An 18,815-nucleotide genomic window follows, 5' to 3' on the forward strand; every position below is an offset into this window, starting at 1 on the left:
AGTCTACGGGGGTATTTACATACTGGTTTTTATAATGGGCTGTGAATATCATCTGTTCAAAAATAGGACAGGTCTTATTTTTGCCTGTTTTGATGGCCAGATGGACCCCACTGAAATCAATGGGCCATTTAGACAGAAGTACAACTGTCTAAAACAGAATTCAGATCTGCATGTGGATTAGCCCTCTCTTATAATCCAATAGAGTTTAAAGGGATATCCATATCCACAGGATAGGGGACAACTATTAGATCGGTGGGGGTCCTACTGCTGGGATCCCCACCAATCATGAGAACAGGGGCCCCATACCCCCTGCAGCCCCCCTGAAATGAACAGGACAGCCGGTCGCACACGCGTGTGGGTTCTCTATTCGTTTCTATGTGAATTCCGGAGACAGCTGAGAACAGCACTCGGCTAGCTCCGGAATTCCCACAGAAATTATTAGAGCAGCCGCACACATGTCCGACCGGCTGCTCCTTTCAGGGAAGCTGCACAAGATACTAGCCCCCAATTCTTGTGATTAGTGGGGGTCCCAGCAGTAGGACCCCCACTGATCTAATAGTTATTCCCTGTCCTGTTCATGGGGGATAACTTAATCTAACTGGAAAACCCCTTTAATCCGTGACCATGCTGTGGATTTTAAAATCTGCTGAGAATTCATTATTCCTCACAGATTTTTTTCAGAACATGTGAGCGGGTTAGAGAATACCCAATTTTCTTGCATTACCAGCGGAACGTTATCAAATTGTGTCAGGATTAAGGCGCACTGTCACTTTATGTGTACTATTATTAGTAGGCCATATCTCTATGTCATACATCTAAAATGATTGCTCAAACAGGTTGATAGACCTGGAAGAACACAGAGGCTAATACGATCATCTATGCCTGAATCTGTCTAGCATTTTAGTACAGTTAAGTACAGCCACACAACTTTTAAAGTTTCCTTTCATCTACCACTGAATACAAAAGTGTGAGGAAATAAAGAGATACCTGACGGAAGCACAGCAGCAACGTTATCTTGGTCAATTCTTGTGTTATATGAAAGTGCATAAAACAAACCTAGAAACAAAATACATAAAAAGCATAAACAGGTTATTAAAGCTGTCAGCAACCACTTTCCATAACTCCCATTCATTGCAATGCTCGTTTGCCACCAGCAGCGGAAACTACGTGTCCTATTCTCAAGACGACCTGTGCAGATCTCAGCAACCAAGCACAGGCCAACATCTTATGACACTTTCAAAAAGTCACTAAAACTTTTGCTGGAAATCCCATTGAAAATAAATACATAAGCATAACATAATGAAATAGTAAAATAAATATGATTTAGGGTTCCTTACCTTTCTTTATGTATGTGTCGTTAAATTCCTGTGTTAGAAATTCATGCAGGGGCAGGTTCTTCACCAAATAATAGCTTCCCAGACCATCAATGATGTGCTTTATTTTTAATGGGAGAAGACCGCATTCGGGTAACAAAACAGATACCTGTATTAATGATATGACAAATAACATTGATGTTAAGGTTACTGTGGGTCTAGATGTGCTGGTCTATTCCTTTAGAGAGTTGGCATCAACGTCACACCAAAATCATACAAAACAATAAAAGTACAGTTTATCCCCATATAGAACTTACATTTTCTTTATAGAACTTATAAAAATAGCAATTACTTGCTCATACAGATGATGGGGTATTTACGTCCCACCTCTCCACTCCAAGATCCCTTGTCCAAGGTACTGACAAAAGTATCATATAGAAGCAGAGCAGATATCTCCACATTTAGTCACTGGACTTTCGAAAACTTTCGAATGGTCAGGGTCTGAGTGCTGAAACCCCTACCGATTGCTATAACAGGGAGAGAGACGTGCTCACATATCACACTCTCTTTCCTTGCTGCAGGAGACAGACCCATAGACTTTCTACTGAGCCCGTATCTTGCAGTGAGAAAAGAGCATGCAATATGCAAGTGCATCTCTCTTCTGCTCCTAGCAATCGGCAGAGGTCTCCGCACTCAGATTGCAACCAATCACAACCTTTGATACGTCTTTATGAGACGTGTTATCTAAACTAAATGCATTAAGCAAACACGTTAAATGGCTTTTCAATGGCTTTTGTTTCAAGAGAACGCGATGAGTTAAGAAATTAGTTTTTTTCTCTCAGGCTATGAGCTGAACGCTGCGATTGGTCAGCGCTACAGCATGGGAGAAGGAGACGCCGGCAGGCTCCTCCCAGTTGAGCCAAAAATCTGAAGATACCGGAGCCTATACCGGGAGAACGGAGCAGCGCCCAGGTATAACAGTAAGTGCAGGGAGATTCCTGGGCGCCGCTCTCCATGTCTGTATGCTTAGTTTAGATTTTTTATTGTAATGAAAGGTCCTCTTTAATGTAAACAGAAGACAGAGGGGCGGTCCTTCACACTGCATGCCTGTATTAGGCTTTAGAGTAAGGAGGCGTGTCTTTCAGTAATCCAATCTAATTGGCTGGCAGGAAGCTGCTGGCTACAGCAAGTGTGTATGGGAAGTGAGGGAAAGCAGTTTTGGCCTCAGAGAACTGGCAGAGGAGTCATCTTGAGAAGATCCTCATATTGTAGGATTCAAGACAGCCGTAACTAAGGGGAAAACTCAAGGAAAACAGTGGTATGTGAAGAAACTAAAGATTGCTTTATGCATAGTTCTGCTGCAGCAGTAACATATGCTAAAATGGATAAAAAACAAAACAAAACAAAACAAACAAAAAAAAAAAAAAAGACAGTTTTCCTTTAAGGATAGGTCATCAATAGTGGAGTCTTAGTAAACCCCAAAATGGTTGGGTCACAGATTGCCTTTTTGTCGCTTTTTTAAAACATTTAGCATTTTTTTTCTCCAGTTTTTTTTTTCTGTGCAATTTTTAGGCCAAAAAAAAAAATAAATGCTCCAGTCTACTGGAATTATTAAACGAAGCACAAAGCTGGAGCAGGGATAGACACTTTTCACTGACTCTATACCAACTATTGGTTAGCTTACTTTGAGGCAAAGTTTCACACCTGAATTTTGATGCAATTTTTAGCTTAAAATGGCAGCACTTATGCCCTGTCCCTAAGCTCTCAGACCCCTTTCTGCAAAGCCCCATCCCGTTGTCGATCATGACTTAAAAATTATAGAAACACTAAATGCCTCAAATTCCGCCATTTTGCACCACTTCTCAGATAGATTTTTGACACAGACACATTAGGAAATCAGAGCCAATGTATGTCTATCGGACAAAAATTCCAGAAAATGAAGGGAAAAAACAAACAAAAAAAAAAAAAAAACGCAAAGCATGCTGTCAAAAAGCATCACTGCAAAAAAAATATATGCTTATCATCCAGTCTGAGCCCCTGTGATAAATCTGGTAAAGGTCTTCTAGACAGTCCACCTACATTCACTCCATCTTTAGGACTGATAAATTTGGACCAGTGTCTTTTTTTTGCCCTGCCTGTGTATTGAATTTCTAAAGGCATTCTGGCATGACATTTTTTCAAACAATGCAATCTTTGCATACTGCTCCACAGAGAAAAATGGATTTTTTGTACTCACCATAAAATCCTTTTCTCGTAGTAGGCATTGGGGGACACAGCACCATGGGTATATGCCCAGCTGCCACTAGGAGGCTGACACTAGAAACAAAAAAAGTGTTGGCTCCTCCCAGGTGGGCTATACCCCTCTGCCAGAGCCGAGAGAGATCAGTCGGTACAAAAGCAGTAGGAACGTCACACCTGAACCAAAAAGAAAACTGAAAGCCAACAAGTCTTCAACTGGGAAACCCGACGACCACCAGACACTGGGACCACAAACAAGAAGAAACTCAAAAAGGGTGGGATCTGTGTCCCCCAATGCCTACTACGAGAAAAGGATTTTACGGTGAGTACAAAAAATCCATTTTTCTCGTGCATGGCATTGGGGGACACAGCACCATGGGACGTCCAAAAGCAGTCCCTGAGGGAGGGAAGAAAAACGCCATGCCGCCAATCTAAAGCACAGCTGCTTGTAGAACCTTGCGCCCCAGGCTGGCGTCAGCAGAAGCCAGGGAATGAATATGGTAAAACTTAGAGAAAGTGTGAACTGACGCCCAGGTGGCGGCCCGGCAGACCTGGGAAGCAGATGCCTGATGACGCACCGCCCAGGAAGCCCCAACTGCCCTAGTCGAATGAGTGGTCAGGGGGAGCACGGCCCTTCGCGATATAGGCCTCCTTGACGGCCGACCGAACCCAGCAAGAGATTGTGGCCTTGGAGGCAGGCAAACCCTTACGAGGGCCCGCCGGGAACACGAAAAGAGAGTCCGAACGACGGAAGGGTTCCGTGAGGCGAAGATACAGGCGGAGAGCCTGAACAACATAAAGGCAATGGAGGGATTTCTCTCTAGAGTGAGAAGGATAAGGGCAGAAGGAAGGAAGGACGATCTCCTCATTAATATGAAATGAGGAGACCACCTTTGGTAGAAAAGAGGGAACGGGACGCAACACCATTTTGTCCTGATGGAACACCAGGAAAAGCGAACGGCAAGAAAGCGCCGCCAGTTAAGAGACCCGGCGGATGGAGGTGACAGCCACCTTAAACGAGACAAACGACAGAGAGATCTCTGCCAAGGGCTCGAAGGGTGAAGACTGAAGGGCGTCGAGGACGAGATTCTGGTCCCATGGCTCCACCGGAAAATGAAAGTGAGGGGATCGGCGAGCGACACCCTGTAGAAAAGTCCTAACCTGAGCCCGCGAGGCCACAGGACGCTGGAAGAGGACCGAGAGGGCCGAAATCTGCCCCCTGAGAGAAGCCAGGCGAAGACCTTTCTCAAAACCGGCCTGAAGGAAGGCCAGAATGTTAGGGACGGAGAAACTGAGAGGGCGGAAACGCCCAGACTCGCACCAGGCAAAATACGCTCTCCAGGTCCGGTAGTAAATACGGGCTGACTGGGGTTTGTGAGCGTGAAGCATCGTCCGAATGACAGATTCCGAGAGGCCACGGGACTTCAGGACCGCTGTCTCAACAGCCACGCCATCAAACAAAGCTGAGGTAAATTCGGGTGGAACAGAGGGCCCTGCGAAAGGAGATCGTGGTGCAGGGGAAGTCGCCACGGAACGTCGGCGAGCAGAAACACCAGATCTGCGTACCACGCTCTGCGGGGCCAATCTGGAGCCACCAGGATCGCCGGAACACGGGCTGCCTTGAGACGCTTGAGCACTCGGGGCAGGAGAGGAATGGGGGGGGGGGGGGGGGGGGGGGAACAGGTACAGAAGGTCGAACTGAGACCAAAGCAGAACTAGGGTGTCGACCGCGAGAGCTTGAGGGTCCCAGGACCGCGCGACATAGCGCGGGAGTCTGTGGTTGAGGCGAGACGCGAAGAGATCCACGTCCAGAGTTCGCCATCGGTGACAAAGTTGGAGGAACACTTCTGGGTGGAGAGACCATTCGCCCGGGTCGACGATCTGACGACTGAGGAAGTCTGCCACCCAATTGTCGACCCCGGGAATGTGTACGGTGGAGAGGACGGGAACGTGCTTCTCCGCCAACCGCAGGATATGGGAGGCTTCCTGCAGGGCCATCACACTCCTGGTGCCCCCTTGGTGGTTCAGATAAGGCACGGCGGTGGAATTGTCCGTCTGAACCCGGATCGGGAGACCGCGGAGACGTGGGGTCCAGTGAGATAGTGCCAGGAAAATTGCCCTGAGTTCGAGAACATTGATCTGCAGGGAGGACTCCTGAGCAAACCAAAGACCCTGGACAGTGAGAGACTCGAAAACCACCCCCCAACCCGAGAGGCTGGCGTCCGTCGTGATCACCCGCCAACTGTGAGGAAGAAAGGACCGGCCCAGGGACACCGTCCAAGGAAGCAGCCACCAGGAGAGGTCCTGGCGAAGCTGGGGAGGGAGTCGAGTCCGGCGATTGAGGCCTGCCGGGGACTTGTCCCACCTGGATAGGATGAACAACTGAAGGTCCCAGGAGTGGAATTGGGAATGGCTTCGAATGAGGCCACCATCCTCCCCAGGACGCGCATACACGTCCTGATGGTCAGAGAGGACGAGCCGCGGAGAAGAGTCACCCCCGCCTGAAGAGAGGCAATTTTCTCTGGGGGAAGGAACACCCGCCCGAGGAGAGTGTCAAAGATCATGCCCAGAAAGGGCATCCTCCGGCATGGGACGAGGGAGGACTTGGAGTGGTTGATGAGCCACCCGAACTGGGCAAGAGCTGAGAGGGTGATGCGCAGGCTGGACAGGTTGTCCTCCAATGACGGGGCCCGAATCAGAAGGTCGTCCAGGTAAGGTACCAGGGGGACCCCCCTGGCACGGAAAAGGGCCACGAGAGGTGCTAACACTTTGGTGAAGACCCTCGGAGCGGAGGCCAGGCCGAAGGGCAGGGCTACAAATTGAAAATGAAGAGAACCTACCGCGAAGCGAAGGAACTTTTGATGGGAGAGGGCAATGGGGACGTGCAGATAGGCGTCCTGAATGTCCATGGACGACAGGAACTCATCCGACTCCAAGGAGGCGATCACCGACCGGAGGGATTCCATGTGAAAATGACGGACCCGGACGAAGTGATTCAGCGCCTTCAGGTCCAGTATAGGACGGAGGGAACCGTTCTTCTTGGGAACCGTGAACAGATTCGAATAGAAACCCTGAAAGCGTTCTGACTCCGGAACCGGAACGATGACCCCTAGAGAGCGAAGGGAACGAATGGCCTGAAAAAAATCTTCTGCCCCGGCGGGAGACCTGGGGGTCGATGTCAGGAAGAACCAACCTGGCGGAAGATCAGAAAATTCGATCTTGTATCCGGAGGAGACCACCTCCAGAACCCAAGCGTCTTCCACACTTGCTTGACAGACCTTCTGAAAGGCGAGCAGGCGCCCTCCCAGCTTGACCGAGGCTGAGTCATGCGGAAGGAGGCTTAGTGGACTGGGGGCGAGCAGGTTTGGGCTTGGCATGACAGGAGGGCTTGGCCTTAAAGGAAGGCCTGGAGGCCTTCTTGTCAGATCGGGCAGGGGGGGCCCCGAAAGGACTGTGTGCGAGAGGACGACCCAGGGAAACGACGGCGGCGAGGCTGATTCTAGGGAAGAAGAGAGCTCTTACCACCAGTGGCCTCAGAGATGAGCTCCTCCAAACGCTTCCCAAAAAGCTTTCCACCGAGGAAGGGGAGGGAAATCAGAGCCTTCTTGGAGGCGGAATCCGCTGCCCAAGAGCGAAGTCAGATGGTGTGGCGAATGGCCACAGAATTAGCGGCCGCACGGCCGGAGCGGCGGGCCGATTCCATAGAGGCATCGCAAAGAAACTTGGATGCCTGGTAAATTTGAGAAGCAAGAACTGCCAGATCCCCGTGGACCGAGTCTGGAGGTAAGGCTCGGACAAGCAGTTTTGCCCAGATAGCGCAGGCCTTAGCCACCCAGGAGGCGGCAAATGCAGGACGGATGTCGGCACCCGCTGCCGCGAACACGGACTTGGCCAAGGAGTCGACCCGTTTGTCAGCGGGATCCGACAAGGAAGCCGCGTCAGCCAGAGGAAGGGTAGTAGCTTTCGCCAGGCGAGCAACTTGAGGAGGAAGCGTCCAGAGTCCTCAGAAAAAGGATAAGGGACATCCGAGGCCTTGGTAAGGTGAAGGCGCATATCAGGGTGACGCCATTCCTTAGCCAGAAGTGCGTCAAGATCCTCGTGATTCGGGAAAACTACAGTGGACAGTCTAGAACGGCGGAAGGACACAGACTCCTGGGAGGAGGAAGAAGGATCGTCCTGTATATGAAGCGCGTCCCGGACGGCCTTAATGAGATCCTGGATGGCTGCAGACATCGCCGAGCACCGCTCTGATTCAGAATCAGAAGCGGAGGAGCCCCCAGGAGCGGCGGAAGCGGCAGAAGAAGAAATCTCTCCCGACTCAGACCTATCCGGGGAATGATCCGGGGTAGCTGAGGAAGAGTGGGACCCGGCCGAGACCGTACGAGGTCGCTTGCGGGATCGCGTGCCAGAGCGTGAACGGACGTCCCCAGCAGGGGGTCCCTGCTAGAGGCGGCCGCAATCTGGGCAGGCAGACGGTCCAGAGACTGTGCCAGGGATTGGGAGAGGCTGGCAAGGTTCCCTATGGCTTGGGACAGGGTAGCAGCCCATTCCGGAAGGACCGACATAGAGGGGACCGCGGGAGCGGCTTGGGCGGGCCTGGGGTTGAGGCACTGCGCGCAGAGGGGATTAGACTGGCCGCATGGAAACTTCCTATTACACAGGGAACATGCATAATGTGTAGAAATCGCCGCAGGGGGAGCGGGGTCCCTACCAGAGGAAGACATGAGGGCTTAGGATGGAGCCTGCAAGGAGAGAAAAAAACAGCCAGCAAAGGCTGCCTACCTGAACCTATGGTGCTGTGTCCCAGACAGAGAAAACTGCTTGCAAGACGAAAGCAGTGTGAGCAGCAAGATGGCGACGGAAGGCACTGTCAGGAAGGAGCCGGCAGAAAGAACGCCCCCTTCAAAAGCCTGCGCTATACCGGGTTGGAAGAAAGCCAAGCTCCAACCACAGAGCGGAGGGAGGAAGGAGAGAAGCCCGGGAAGCTAGGAGTGGGCGGAGGGAAGCTCCGCGCCACGTGACCTGCGGCCTAGTCGCCGAAAAAGCCGGGGCCTAAATTTAAGTGTCGCTGTAGTGTCTGGAAGCAGCCGCGGAGCGGGAGGGACACAGCGCTGGGGAAATTGAGCAGGAGGGACGCCGCAAAAGAGCCCCATAAGGGGGGAAGCAGTTTTTGATGCGGGACGGAGCCAATGTCAGGGACCGCTTAAAGGGCCAGACCCAGAAAAAGAGAAACATGGGCCTCTGCAGGACTATGGCTCCAACTGACCCCCAGAAGGTAGGAAAGGTGCAGGAAGCACAAGACAGGACTGAGCACCATGCGGGGGGGGGGGGAGGACTACAGGGTCCCAGCATGGATCCGGATCCCTACTTACCTGATCCGACGTCTTCAGGCGCGGCAATGACCACCCCCTCGGCGGACTCAACACGGGAATCGTGGGTCCGCCGGAATTCCACTGCGGAAGCAGTTTCAGGTGGGGACTGGGTGGCTGCCAGGTACAGCGTACGCGCCCGCAGGGGGGCAACTAAAGTGGAACACGATGGAGCCACCCCTGCCGCAGGCCGGAACCTGCAAAAAATAAAAATAATAATTAAAATTAAAAAAAAAAATAATAATAATAATTGCAGGATTACCTGCGAAAAAAAAGATAGCAGGTCATGTCTGCCTCCTATGGACACTAGAACAAGACTGATCTTTCTCGGCTCTGGCAGAGGGGTATAGCCCACCTGGGAGGAGCCAACACTTTTTTTGTTTCTAGTGTCAGCCTCCTAGTGGCAGTTGGGCATATACCCATGGTGCTGTGTCCCCCAATGCCCTGCACGAGAAAATGACATTACAGGGTTACATACGTTCCTATATACTAGTGCATATCAATAAATTAGAATATCATCAAAAAGTTAATTTACTTCAATAATTCAATTAAAAAAGTAACACTCATATTATATAGATTCATTACACACAGAGTGATCTATTTCAAGCATTTACTTCTTATAAAGAGTTTCTGTCACCAGAAATACCTAAATTAAACTGGCTGTCAGCTGAACCTAACTAGCCTATTCCTAGTTTTATCCATGCCCCGTTACTCCATAAATGTAACTTTTATAATATGCAAATTAGTCACTAGGCGCAGGAGGGGGAGGGGCATTGCTCCTGCTCCTAGAGGCTCCGTTCTCCCACCTCTATCACTTCCCTCCAAGTCTTGATTGACAGGGCGAGGCAGCATTCGCATCCTCCTGCCGGCCCTGAGTGCATGGTAAATCTCACACCTGCGCCATGCCGTTCAGTATTCAGCGCAGGCGCAGTAAGGAAGTCGGCCGCCAGTGAGCGTCCTTCCTTCACTATGCCTGCACCAAATACTAAATGGCACGGCGCAGGCGTGAGATTTACCACGCTCTCAGGGCTGCCTGGCCCTGTCAATCAGGACTTGGAGGGAGGTGATAGAGGTGGGAGAACAGAGCCTCTAGGAGCAGGAGCAATGCCCCCCCTGCTCCTAGAGGCTAATTTGCATATTATAAAAGTTACATTTATGAAGTAACGGGGGCATGGATAAAACTAGGAATAGGCTAGTTAGGTTCAGCTGACATTAGCACATTGCTAATGTCAGCCAGTTTAATATAGGTATTTATGGTGACAGAAACCCTTTAATGTTGATGATTATGGCTTACAGCTAATGAAAACCCAAAAGTTGGTATCTCACAAAATTTGAATATTGTGAAAAAGTTCAATATTGTAGACTCATGGTGTCACACTCTAACCAGCTACTAATCAACCCAAAACACCTGCAACAGTATCCTCAGTCTGGTTCAGTAGGCTACACAATCACGGCGGAAGATTGACTTGACAGTTGTCCAGAAGATACTCTGACACCCTCCACAAGGAGAGTAAGCAACAAAAGGTCACTGCTAAAGAAGCTGGCTGTTCACAGAGTGCTGTATCCAAGAATATTAAAGGGGTTCTCCGGGAATGAAGAAAATGCAAATACCGTATTTTTCTCCCTATAAGACGCACGCACCTGCCCATAAGACACACCTAGGTTTTAGAGGGTGAAAATAGGAAGAAAAAAATATATATTTGAACAAAAGGTGTGTTCAAATTTTTTAGAAAATAACAGATCAATATTTTAATATTAATAAGGGGGTCACTTTATTAGCAGTGGGGTCATTAGGGTTACTTTAGAGAATCTTTCTGTCAGGGCACAGCTCTGCACTTAGCCAGGAGCACGTAGTCAGGAGCAAGCAGTGTGACGACTGAGAGGCGGAGCAGGAATGTGTGACAGGGAAGTCTGCTCCGCCCCTCGTCTGCCTGCTCCTGCGCTCCTCAACTTTCCTCCCCCTTCCCTCCTCCATAACAGTGCTTCAGGCCGGCCCGTCTTTACCACCCAGCACTTGCTGAGGCCGGCCGGTCCCTTCCACAGAGAGCCGGCAGAGGCGACCAGCCCCTGCATCACAGCGCGTCCGGCTACTTCGGCAATCACCTGCAGCGCGGCCGGCCCTTTGATCATCGCAGCGCAGAAGGTACACTACTGTAATGCCGGACATGTTTTTTCCCTATATTCACCCCATAAGACGCACTAACTTTCCTCCTCCCATTTCGGGGTGAAAAAAAGTGCGTCTTATAGGGCGAAAAATATGGTACCTAAATATTACTTTATTATAAATATATTCCCAAATACCTTTCATTATTTATAATGGCTCATTTTGTCTGGAGAGTAATCATTAGGAGAAATAAAATGGCCACTGTCCTAAAGACAAAACCTGTCCTAATCACACAGGACAACTTACTTCAGAGCAGTGAGCTAAAGAACTACCTCATCTTCCTCTCTGCTCTGCTTGTCAGGAATTATGATAATGAAGACAGTTTAATATGATCTATGTCTGATGAATGTCTGTATGAATGAAGTTCAGGAGTAGATGTGAAGCACAGAGAGGAGGGACAGGACAGGCTGTGGTAATGGAGACTGCATAATGGAGTTTCTGCTCATTATCCAACCCCCACCTCATCTTTGTACTTCATGTCTCCTCATGAACTCTATTCCTACAGAAACTCAGCTGAAGATCTTATCAGCTGTATTCAGGATCATAATCCCTGACGAGCAAAGCAGAGAGGAGGATGAGGCAGCTCTTTAGCTTAGCGTTGTGAGGTAACTTGTCCTCCTGTGTGATTAGGACAGGTTTTGTGTGTACTAATAGGACGGCGGCCATTTTATTTATACTAATGATTGCTCAAGAGGCTAAACAAGCCTTCCCAAAGGTATTTGGGAATATATTTATAACTAGATATTAAAGCTAACTTTTCACCAGGATTTCACTTAATAAACTATTACCAGTACCTTATAGATTATCCTCATTGTGTTTCAATGCATTCTTGTCCCGCTTTCCTGGATGTATATTCATGAAAAAAACGACTTATAAAGTCCTCGTCTCCAGCTCCTGCAGTCACGCTAGGAGTCAAGGGGGTAGCCCTTCCCTCACTCAGGGCTGTAACTCCCCTGCCCTAACCCCTCCTCTAAGTAGTGTAACTGACACCCGGCTCAGTTGCCGGGACCGCGCCTGTACTGGCGGCGCATGTCCCCGATGCCTGCCTGTCTTCTGTTCTTCAGGCGCGCTGCTACTGAGACCGACGGCGCATGCGCCGCCAGTACAAGCGCGGTCCCGGCGACTGAGCCGGGTGTCAGTTACACTACTTAGAGGAGGGGTTAGGGCAGGGGAGTTACAGCCCGGAGTGAGGGAAGGGCTACCCCCTTGACTTCTAGCGTGACTGCAGGAGATGGAGACGAGGACTTTATAAGTCGTTTTTTTCATGAATATACATCCCAGGAAAGCGGGACAAGAATGCATTGAAACACAATGAGGATAATCTATAAGGTACTGGTAATAGTTTATTAAGTGAATCCTGGTGAAAGGTTCGCTTTAAGCCCGTTACAATAACAGGCGCTAGAACAATAGTGCATAAACATTAGTAGGAACAGTCTGAGACAGCTGGTACTAACCGGTGGCAGAGACGGCTGGCACTGACTGGTGGCAGGGATGGCTGCCAGGGTGACTGGTGCCAGTGTGATTGGTGCCAGAGACTGCTGCCAGTGTGATTGGTGGCAGAGACGGCTGGCACTGACTGATGGCTGAAACTGTTGGAAGTGGCTGCTGTCTATAGCAGAAAGTGCTGGGACTGTGCGGCTCTGTGATGAACGGACAGTAATGGCAGCGCTCCGACATGGCGAGCACACCATAACTGGTGAGCGGCGGCGGTGATTGCGCGCTGCGCAGGTGTGGGGCGTCATGTGATGATTGGTTGGCTCGCCGCGCATGTGCAGTTCAATTATCGGCACACACGCACAGACACGCAGCCCTGAGTACACACACAGGGCTTTTATCATAAGAGATAGCTTGTACCATTGATTCCCTGAAACACAATGTATAATAATAAAAGCCCTGTGTGCGTGATCAGTGTCCGTGTGCTGATAATTAAACTGCGCATGCGAGGCGACCAATCAGCACACGGTGCTCCACACGCCGCTTGCACCGCTCATTACACAGCTGTACCCTGCACCAGGTGTCCGCATGGAGTGCCGGAGCTCCCGTTACCTGACAGGCCGCAGTGCATGCCTCCGATGCCACTCAAGCGGCACCATCACCAGATCCCGCAGTCTCTGCGACCTGCACGCTGCTCCCTCCTCTTCCAGAGCCTGGGCACTTCTGCATGAGGCCGCCCGACAGAGGACTCGCTTCCCAGGGCTCAGCTCTGAGGGGAGTTCGGAGGAGGATGTTCTGTGTAGAGGCAGCGGCATCAGGTGCTTAGTGCAGGGGGCTGCTGCAGGCTTGGTATTTGCCTCTAGTAGTAATACTCCTGCTCTAGTGTCCATCCATTAGTGATCCTGCCCCTGCTCCAGGTAACCCCCATCAGTTGCCCCTGCTCCAGGTAACCCCCATCAGTTGCCCCTGCTCCAGGTAACCCCCATCAGTTGCCCCTGCTCCAGGTAACCCCCATCAGTTGCCCCTGCTCCAGGTAACCCCCATCAGTTGCCCCTGCTCCAGGTAACCCCCATCAGTTGCCCCTGCTCCAGGTAACCCCCATGAGTTGCCCCTGCTCCAGGTAACTCCCATCAGTTGCCCCTGCTCCAGGTAACTCCCATCAGTTGCCCCTGCTCCAGGTAACTCCCATCAGTTGCCCCTGCTCCAGGTAACTCCCATCAGTTGCCCCTGCTCCAGGTAACTCCCATCAGTTGCCCCTGCTCCAGGTAACTCCCATCAGTTGCCCCTGCTCCAGGTAACCGCCACCAGTTGCCCCTGCTCCAGGTAACCACCATCAGTTGCCCCTGCTCCATATGCTCTGCTGTCTGCTCCAGCTTCCCCCTTTCTGCTGCAGGTGTTCCCCAGAGTCCTTACTCTCCCTGCATCCAGGACGCCCCTCTCCCTGAGTACCCCTGCTCCAAGTGCCTCCCCTTTAGTTCCAGATGCCCCCTCAGTGCCCCTCCTTCAGTTGCCTCCCCACTGTAGTGCCCCTGTTCCAGATGCCCTTCCTCCCTCTGGTGCCTGTGCTCATGCCACCTCCACCTCCTGTCGTGTCCAGGCTAAAGTGGTCTCTGCTCCAGGTAACCCCTTTGCGATGATAGGGATTCAAAACCATGTCCCCTTACCGCCTCTTACACCAATTAGCGGAGAGTGCTTCTTTCTCTCCCGGTTCGGTTCTCCTATTGGCTCCTTAGCCATCAATCACATTTTCAGCTTTTTTGATTGGTCAGCTAGATTGTAGAGGTGGGCTGTGTCTGCAGCACAGCCCAGCAAGCACACTGTGACCCGGAACGGGTGTGTACACGTTGTGTACCTGGTTTTGGGATGATGTTAAGTTGCCTAATGAGCGGAAGCAACCGCAGTCTGGATCTCCTCTGTGTGTGCACCGTGAGGCTGCTGGACAACTCTGAGTATACGTGTAACGTGCAGGTGACAGGAGGGAGCAGGGGGACTGGATGGTGGCGACGTGTGCCGATTGGTCTGCGGCACGCTGATGTGGGAGGTCCGGGCAGCTGTGTGGTGCGCTGTGATTCTATTGGCCGGCGCGCAGCGCATGCAACATCGGCACACATGCACGGACACAGAGGGCTTTTATTATTATAGATAAAGTAATATATAAGTATTTTCATTTTCTTAATTCCCAGAGAACCCCTTTAATGGAAAGTTGAGTAGAAGGAAAAAAAAGAGTGGTAGAATTTGGGGGAGATTCACAAGGAGTGAACTGTGGCTGGAGACAGTGCTTCGTATCCAGGACAATTGTAGAAATCCTTCTCAAGCCACTCCTAGAGCGTCTCACCTGGGCTAAGGAGAAAAGGGACTGGATGAAAGTAATTTCATTTGTAAATCAAGGTCCCAGAGTCTAGTGGAAGAGTGGAGAGGCACACAATCCAAGTGTCTTGAGGTCCAGTGTGAGGTTTCCACAGTTCGTGATGGTTTGGGGAGCCATGCCACCTGCTGGTGTTGGTCCACTCTGTTATATGAAGCCCAAAGTCAGCGCAGCCATCTACTATGAAATTTTAGAGCACTTCATGCTTCCATCTGCTGGCAAGCTTTATGGAGATGCTGATTTTATATTCCAGTTGGACTTGGCACCTGCCCACACTGTCAAAAGTACCAATACCTGGTTTAATAACCACTGTATCATTGTGCTTGGCCAGCAAAAGCTACTTTCACACTTGCGTTTGGTGCGGATCCATCATGGATCTGCACAGACGGATCCGTTCAGATAATACAACCGTCTGCATCCGTTCAGAACAGATCCGTTTGTATTATCTTTAACATAGCCAAGATGGATCCGTCTTGAACACCATTGAAAGTCAATGGAGGACGGATCCGTTTTCTATTGTGCCATATTGTGTCAGTGAAAACGGATCCGTCCCCAGTGACTTACATTGTGTGCCAGGACATTTGGCTCAGTTTCGTCAGACGGACACCAAAACGCTGCAAGCAGCGTTTTGGTGTCCGCCTCCAAAAGCGGAATGGAGACTGAACGGAGGCAAACTGATGCATTCTGAGCAGATCCTTTTCCATTCAGAATGCATTAGGGCAAAACTGATCTGTTTTGGACCGCTTGTGAGAAAACATGACGGATCTCACAAACGGAGAAAGCCAAAACGCCAGTGTGAAAGTAGCCAAACTCACCTGACCTGAACCCCAGAGGTCGCACTACGTTTTTTCAAGAGTAAAAATACTCCTCTGACCATTTTTTAGGGGTATTTTTACCCGAAGAGGAGTGCGAAAGTTATGGTAATTAAAATACATAATACATAGGCCTGCACTCGCTCACATCTGCATTGGAGGCTGCGTTTGGAGCCTTTGTTGCAGATTCTGTTGAAAGACCAGAGAAAAAAGCCTCATATGCAGAACTTTTTTGTCTGGTAGAAAGACAGGGCCCCGAACAGATCCCATCATAGTCGGCAGAGTCTGTTCAGCTTCTTTCCTGTGGGGTGACAGGAGGAGGGAAGGGGGGGAGCAGGGTCACCAGTGGGATGAAAGGAGGAGCACGGTCACCAGTGGGGTGACAGGAGGAGGGGGGGGGGAGCAGGGTCACCAGTGGGGTGACAGGAGGAGCACGGTCACCAGTGGGGTGACAGGAGGAGGGGGGGGGGGAGCAGGGTCACCAGTGGGGTGACAGGAGGAGGGGGGGGGGAGCAGGGTCACCAGTGGGGTGACAGGAGGAGGGGGGGAGCAGGGTCACTAGTGGAGTGACAGGAGGAGGGGGGGAGCAGGGTCACTAGTGGAGTGACAGGAGGAGGGGGGGGAGCAGGGTCACCAGTGGGGTGACAGGAGGAGGGGGGGAGCAGGGTCACCAGTGGGGTGACAGGAGGAGCACGGTCACCAGTGGGGTGACAGGAGGAGGGGGGGGGAGCAGGGTCACCAGTGGGGTGACAGGAGGAGGGGGGGAGCAGGGTCACTAGTGGGGTGACAGGAGGAGGGGGGGAGCAGGGTCACCAGTGGGGTGACAGGAGGAGCACGGTCACCAGTGGGGTGACAGGAGGAGCACGGTCACCAGTGGGGTGACAGGAGGAGCACGGTCACCAGTGGGGTGACAGGAGGAGCACGGTCACCAGTGGGGTGACAGGAGGAGCACGGTCACCAGTGGGGTGACAGGAGGAGGGGGGGGGAGCAGGGTCACCAGTGGGGTGACAGGAGGAGGGGGGGGAGCAGGGTCACTAGTGGGGTGACAGGAGGAGGGGGGGGGGGCAGGGTCACCAGTGGGGTGACAAAAAGAGGGGGAGCAGGGTCACTAGTGGGGTAACAGGAGGAGCAGAGAACTGGGAGACTGGACGGAACCTTTATTCGGGGAGGGGAAAAAAAAAAAAAAAAATCACTTACTTGAAGGCTGACAGGCCTGGCTTTTCACTGCCACAACACGGCCGGGGGCAGCTCTTCCCTCAGACCAGTCACATGAGTCCGCGGCTCCTTAGCTCTCCAGCAGCCCTGTCACGTTTACCAGGGTCCTTGGGCAGCACGCCCTGCTCTTACTACAGCCACCCCCGGGAGCCGGCCCCTCCTCCCTCCAGCTCCCGCCGGCTTCCCCGGCCTGACCCGACCTGTATCGCTCCGGCGCACCAATACCCAACCAATAACAAAGCTCATTGCTATAAAGGGCTTTGTTATTGATTATTTCATGCACAGGCAGCATCGCTGCGCTGCCTGTGCCGTTCACAGCGTATTGGTAAAGTCTAAAGGCGTATTGGAACGGCTTAGGGTTCATTCACACGTCTGTAGTGTATTGCGGATCCGCAATACACCCGGCCGGCACCCCCACAGAACTGCCTATTCTTGTCAAGAATAGAACATGTTCATTCCTGCCCCATAGAGAATGAATGGATCCGCACCCTTTCCGCAGAATTGCGGAACGGGTGCGGACACATTCACAGACGTGTGAATGGAACCTTAGACTTTTTCTTTCTAGGGAGTAAAAATCGCCTGAACAAGCATCATAAACGCTTGTACAGGCGTTATTACGACCTCTGCTGAACCCCATAGAGAATCTATTGGGTATTGTCAAGAGGAAGATAAGAGACACCAGACCCAACCATGTATAGGAGCTGAAGGCCACTATCAAAGCAACCTAGGCTTCCATAACACCTCAGCAGTGACACAGGCTGATCGCCGCCATGCCATACCCCTCAGTAATCACTTTCCAGTTTGTGTTCCTTCAGATTCCCAGTACACAAATATTTGGCTCCTCCCATGCTGATCAAGACAACCAATGGTACTTCAGTTTTCATTTTCTAAACTGTATTGACAAAACAAAACATGGGCTGTGATTGGCTGCTCATGGGGAGCAATGCCTCTTTTATTGATAGACATTCTTCACATGAGGTGGTTGTAGCCTGGCTATACTGTCCCTATAGGACACAGAGCCCCCCGTCACTGACGTCACATTTAGGGTTAGTGTGACATCAGCGATGTATCCTACATGCAGCAATAAATAGGACCGCACAGGGACACTCATGGCCGCTTAGTACATACGGACGTCTGTCACACGTACACGAAGTACTCACGCTGCAGTTGTAGTAATGCGTCTCCACGTGCGTGCTGTGCCGGGACTTCTCTTGCAGGAAGCTGGACTTCTCACACACCAGCAGATGCCGAGGACATGCCTGCAGTGCGGGGAACATGTTCGCTCCCTCAGATAATTATTAGGACTGTCTTCTAGATATGTTATTAAAACCCATTCCCTCATAAACTAAACATACGAGGAAGGGGCGGAAGCGCACGACATTTCCTGCCCGGTGTGTACCACACTGCCATCTGCTGGTGGAGAGTTCATGGTGCACTGTTTATATGCCAGGGCTCAAGCTTGCAGCGTCGTGTCTCTGAAGTACACGGTAGGACAACTCTGGTCCAGTAGTCCCAAACAATGTCCTAGAAGCTGAGTGCAGTTCAGTCTGACACAAACTCAGCACACAGAACACAAAACTGTGCTGTGCCCTCAACAGTCCACATGTTAAAGGCAGACCTCCCAACTCTAAAAAAATACAGAGGGACAATATGTGCCGCAATTTTTTCATACTAGGCCACGCCTCTAACTCCGCCCAACAATTATCTATACACACCCGGTCCCCTTGATGCCCCCACATAGTAATTATTCCACTTCAGTGCCAGCACAGAGTAGTTATGCTGGCATTGTGCCTCTTTCATAGTACTGTAGTTATGGCCAGATATGTGCACTTTCACAGTAGTTTATGCCCAGGTATGTACACCCTTCACAGGAGTTATGCCAGATATGTGCCCCCTCACAGTAGT

General features: G+C 51.1%; 1 protein-coding gene across 1 annotated transcript in view; it reads right to left on the reverse strand.

Moving 5' to 3' along the window:
- The window catches only part of RPP40 (ribonuclease P/MRP subunit p40), a 254,762-nt gene extending 236,164 nt beyond the window's left edge, over positions 1-18,598 (reverse strand). Inside the window, exons 1-3 of the mRNA XM_040432763.1 lie at positions 18,071-18,598; positions 1,338-1,482; positions 988-1,056 (exon numbers count right to left, since the gene is read on the reverse strand). Coding sequence (XP_040288697.1) covers positions 988-1,056; positions 1,338-1,482; positions 18,071-18,187 — 331 coding nt within the window. The 5' untranslated portion in view covers positions 18,188-18,598. The remainder of the gene's footprint in view (positions 1-987; positions 1,057-1,337; positions 1,483-18,070) is intronic.
- Between the last annotated feature and the right edge of the window lie 217 nt (positions 18,599-18,815).

The sequence above is a fragment of the Bufo bufo genome, chromosome 5, assembly GCF_905171765.1.
Source record: "Bufo bufo chromosome 5, aBufBuf1.1, whole genome shotgun sequence".
NCBI classification, from domain to species: Eukaryota; Metazoa; Chordata; class Amphibia; order Anura; family Bufonidae; genus Bufo; species Bufo bufo.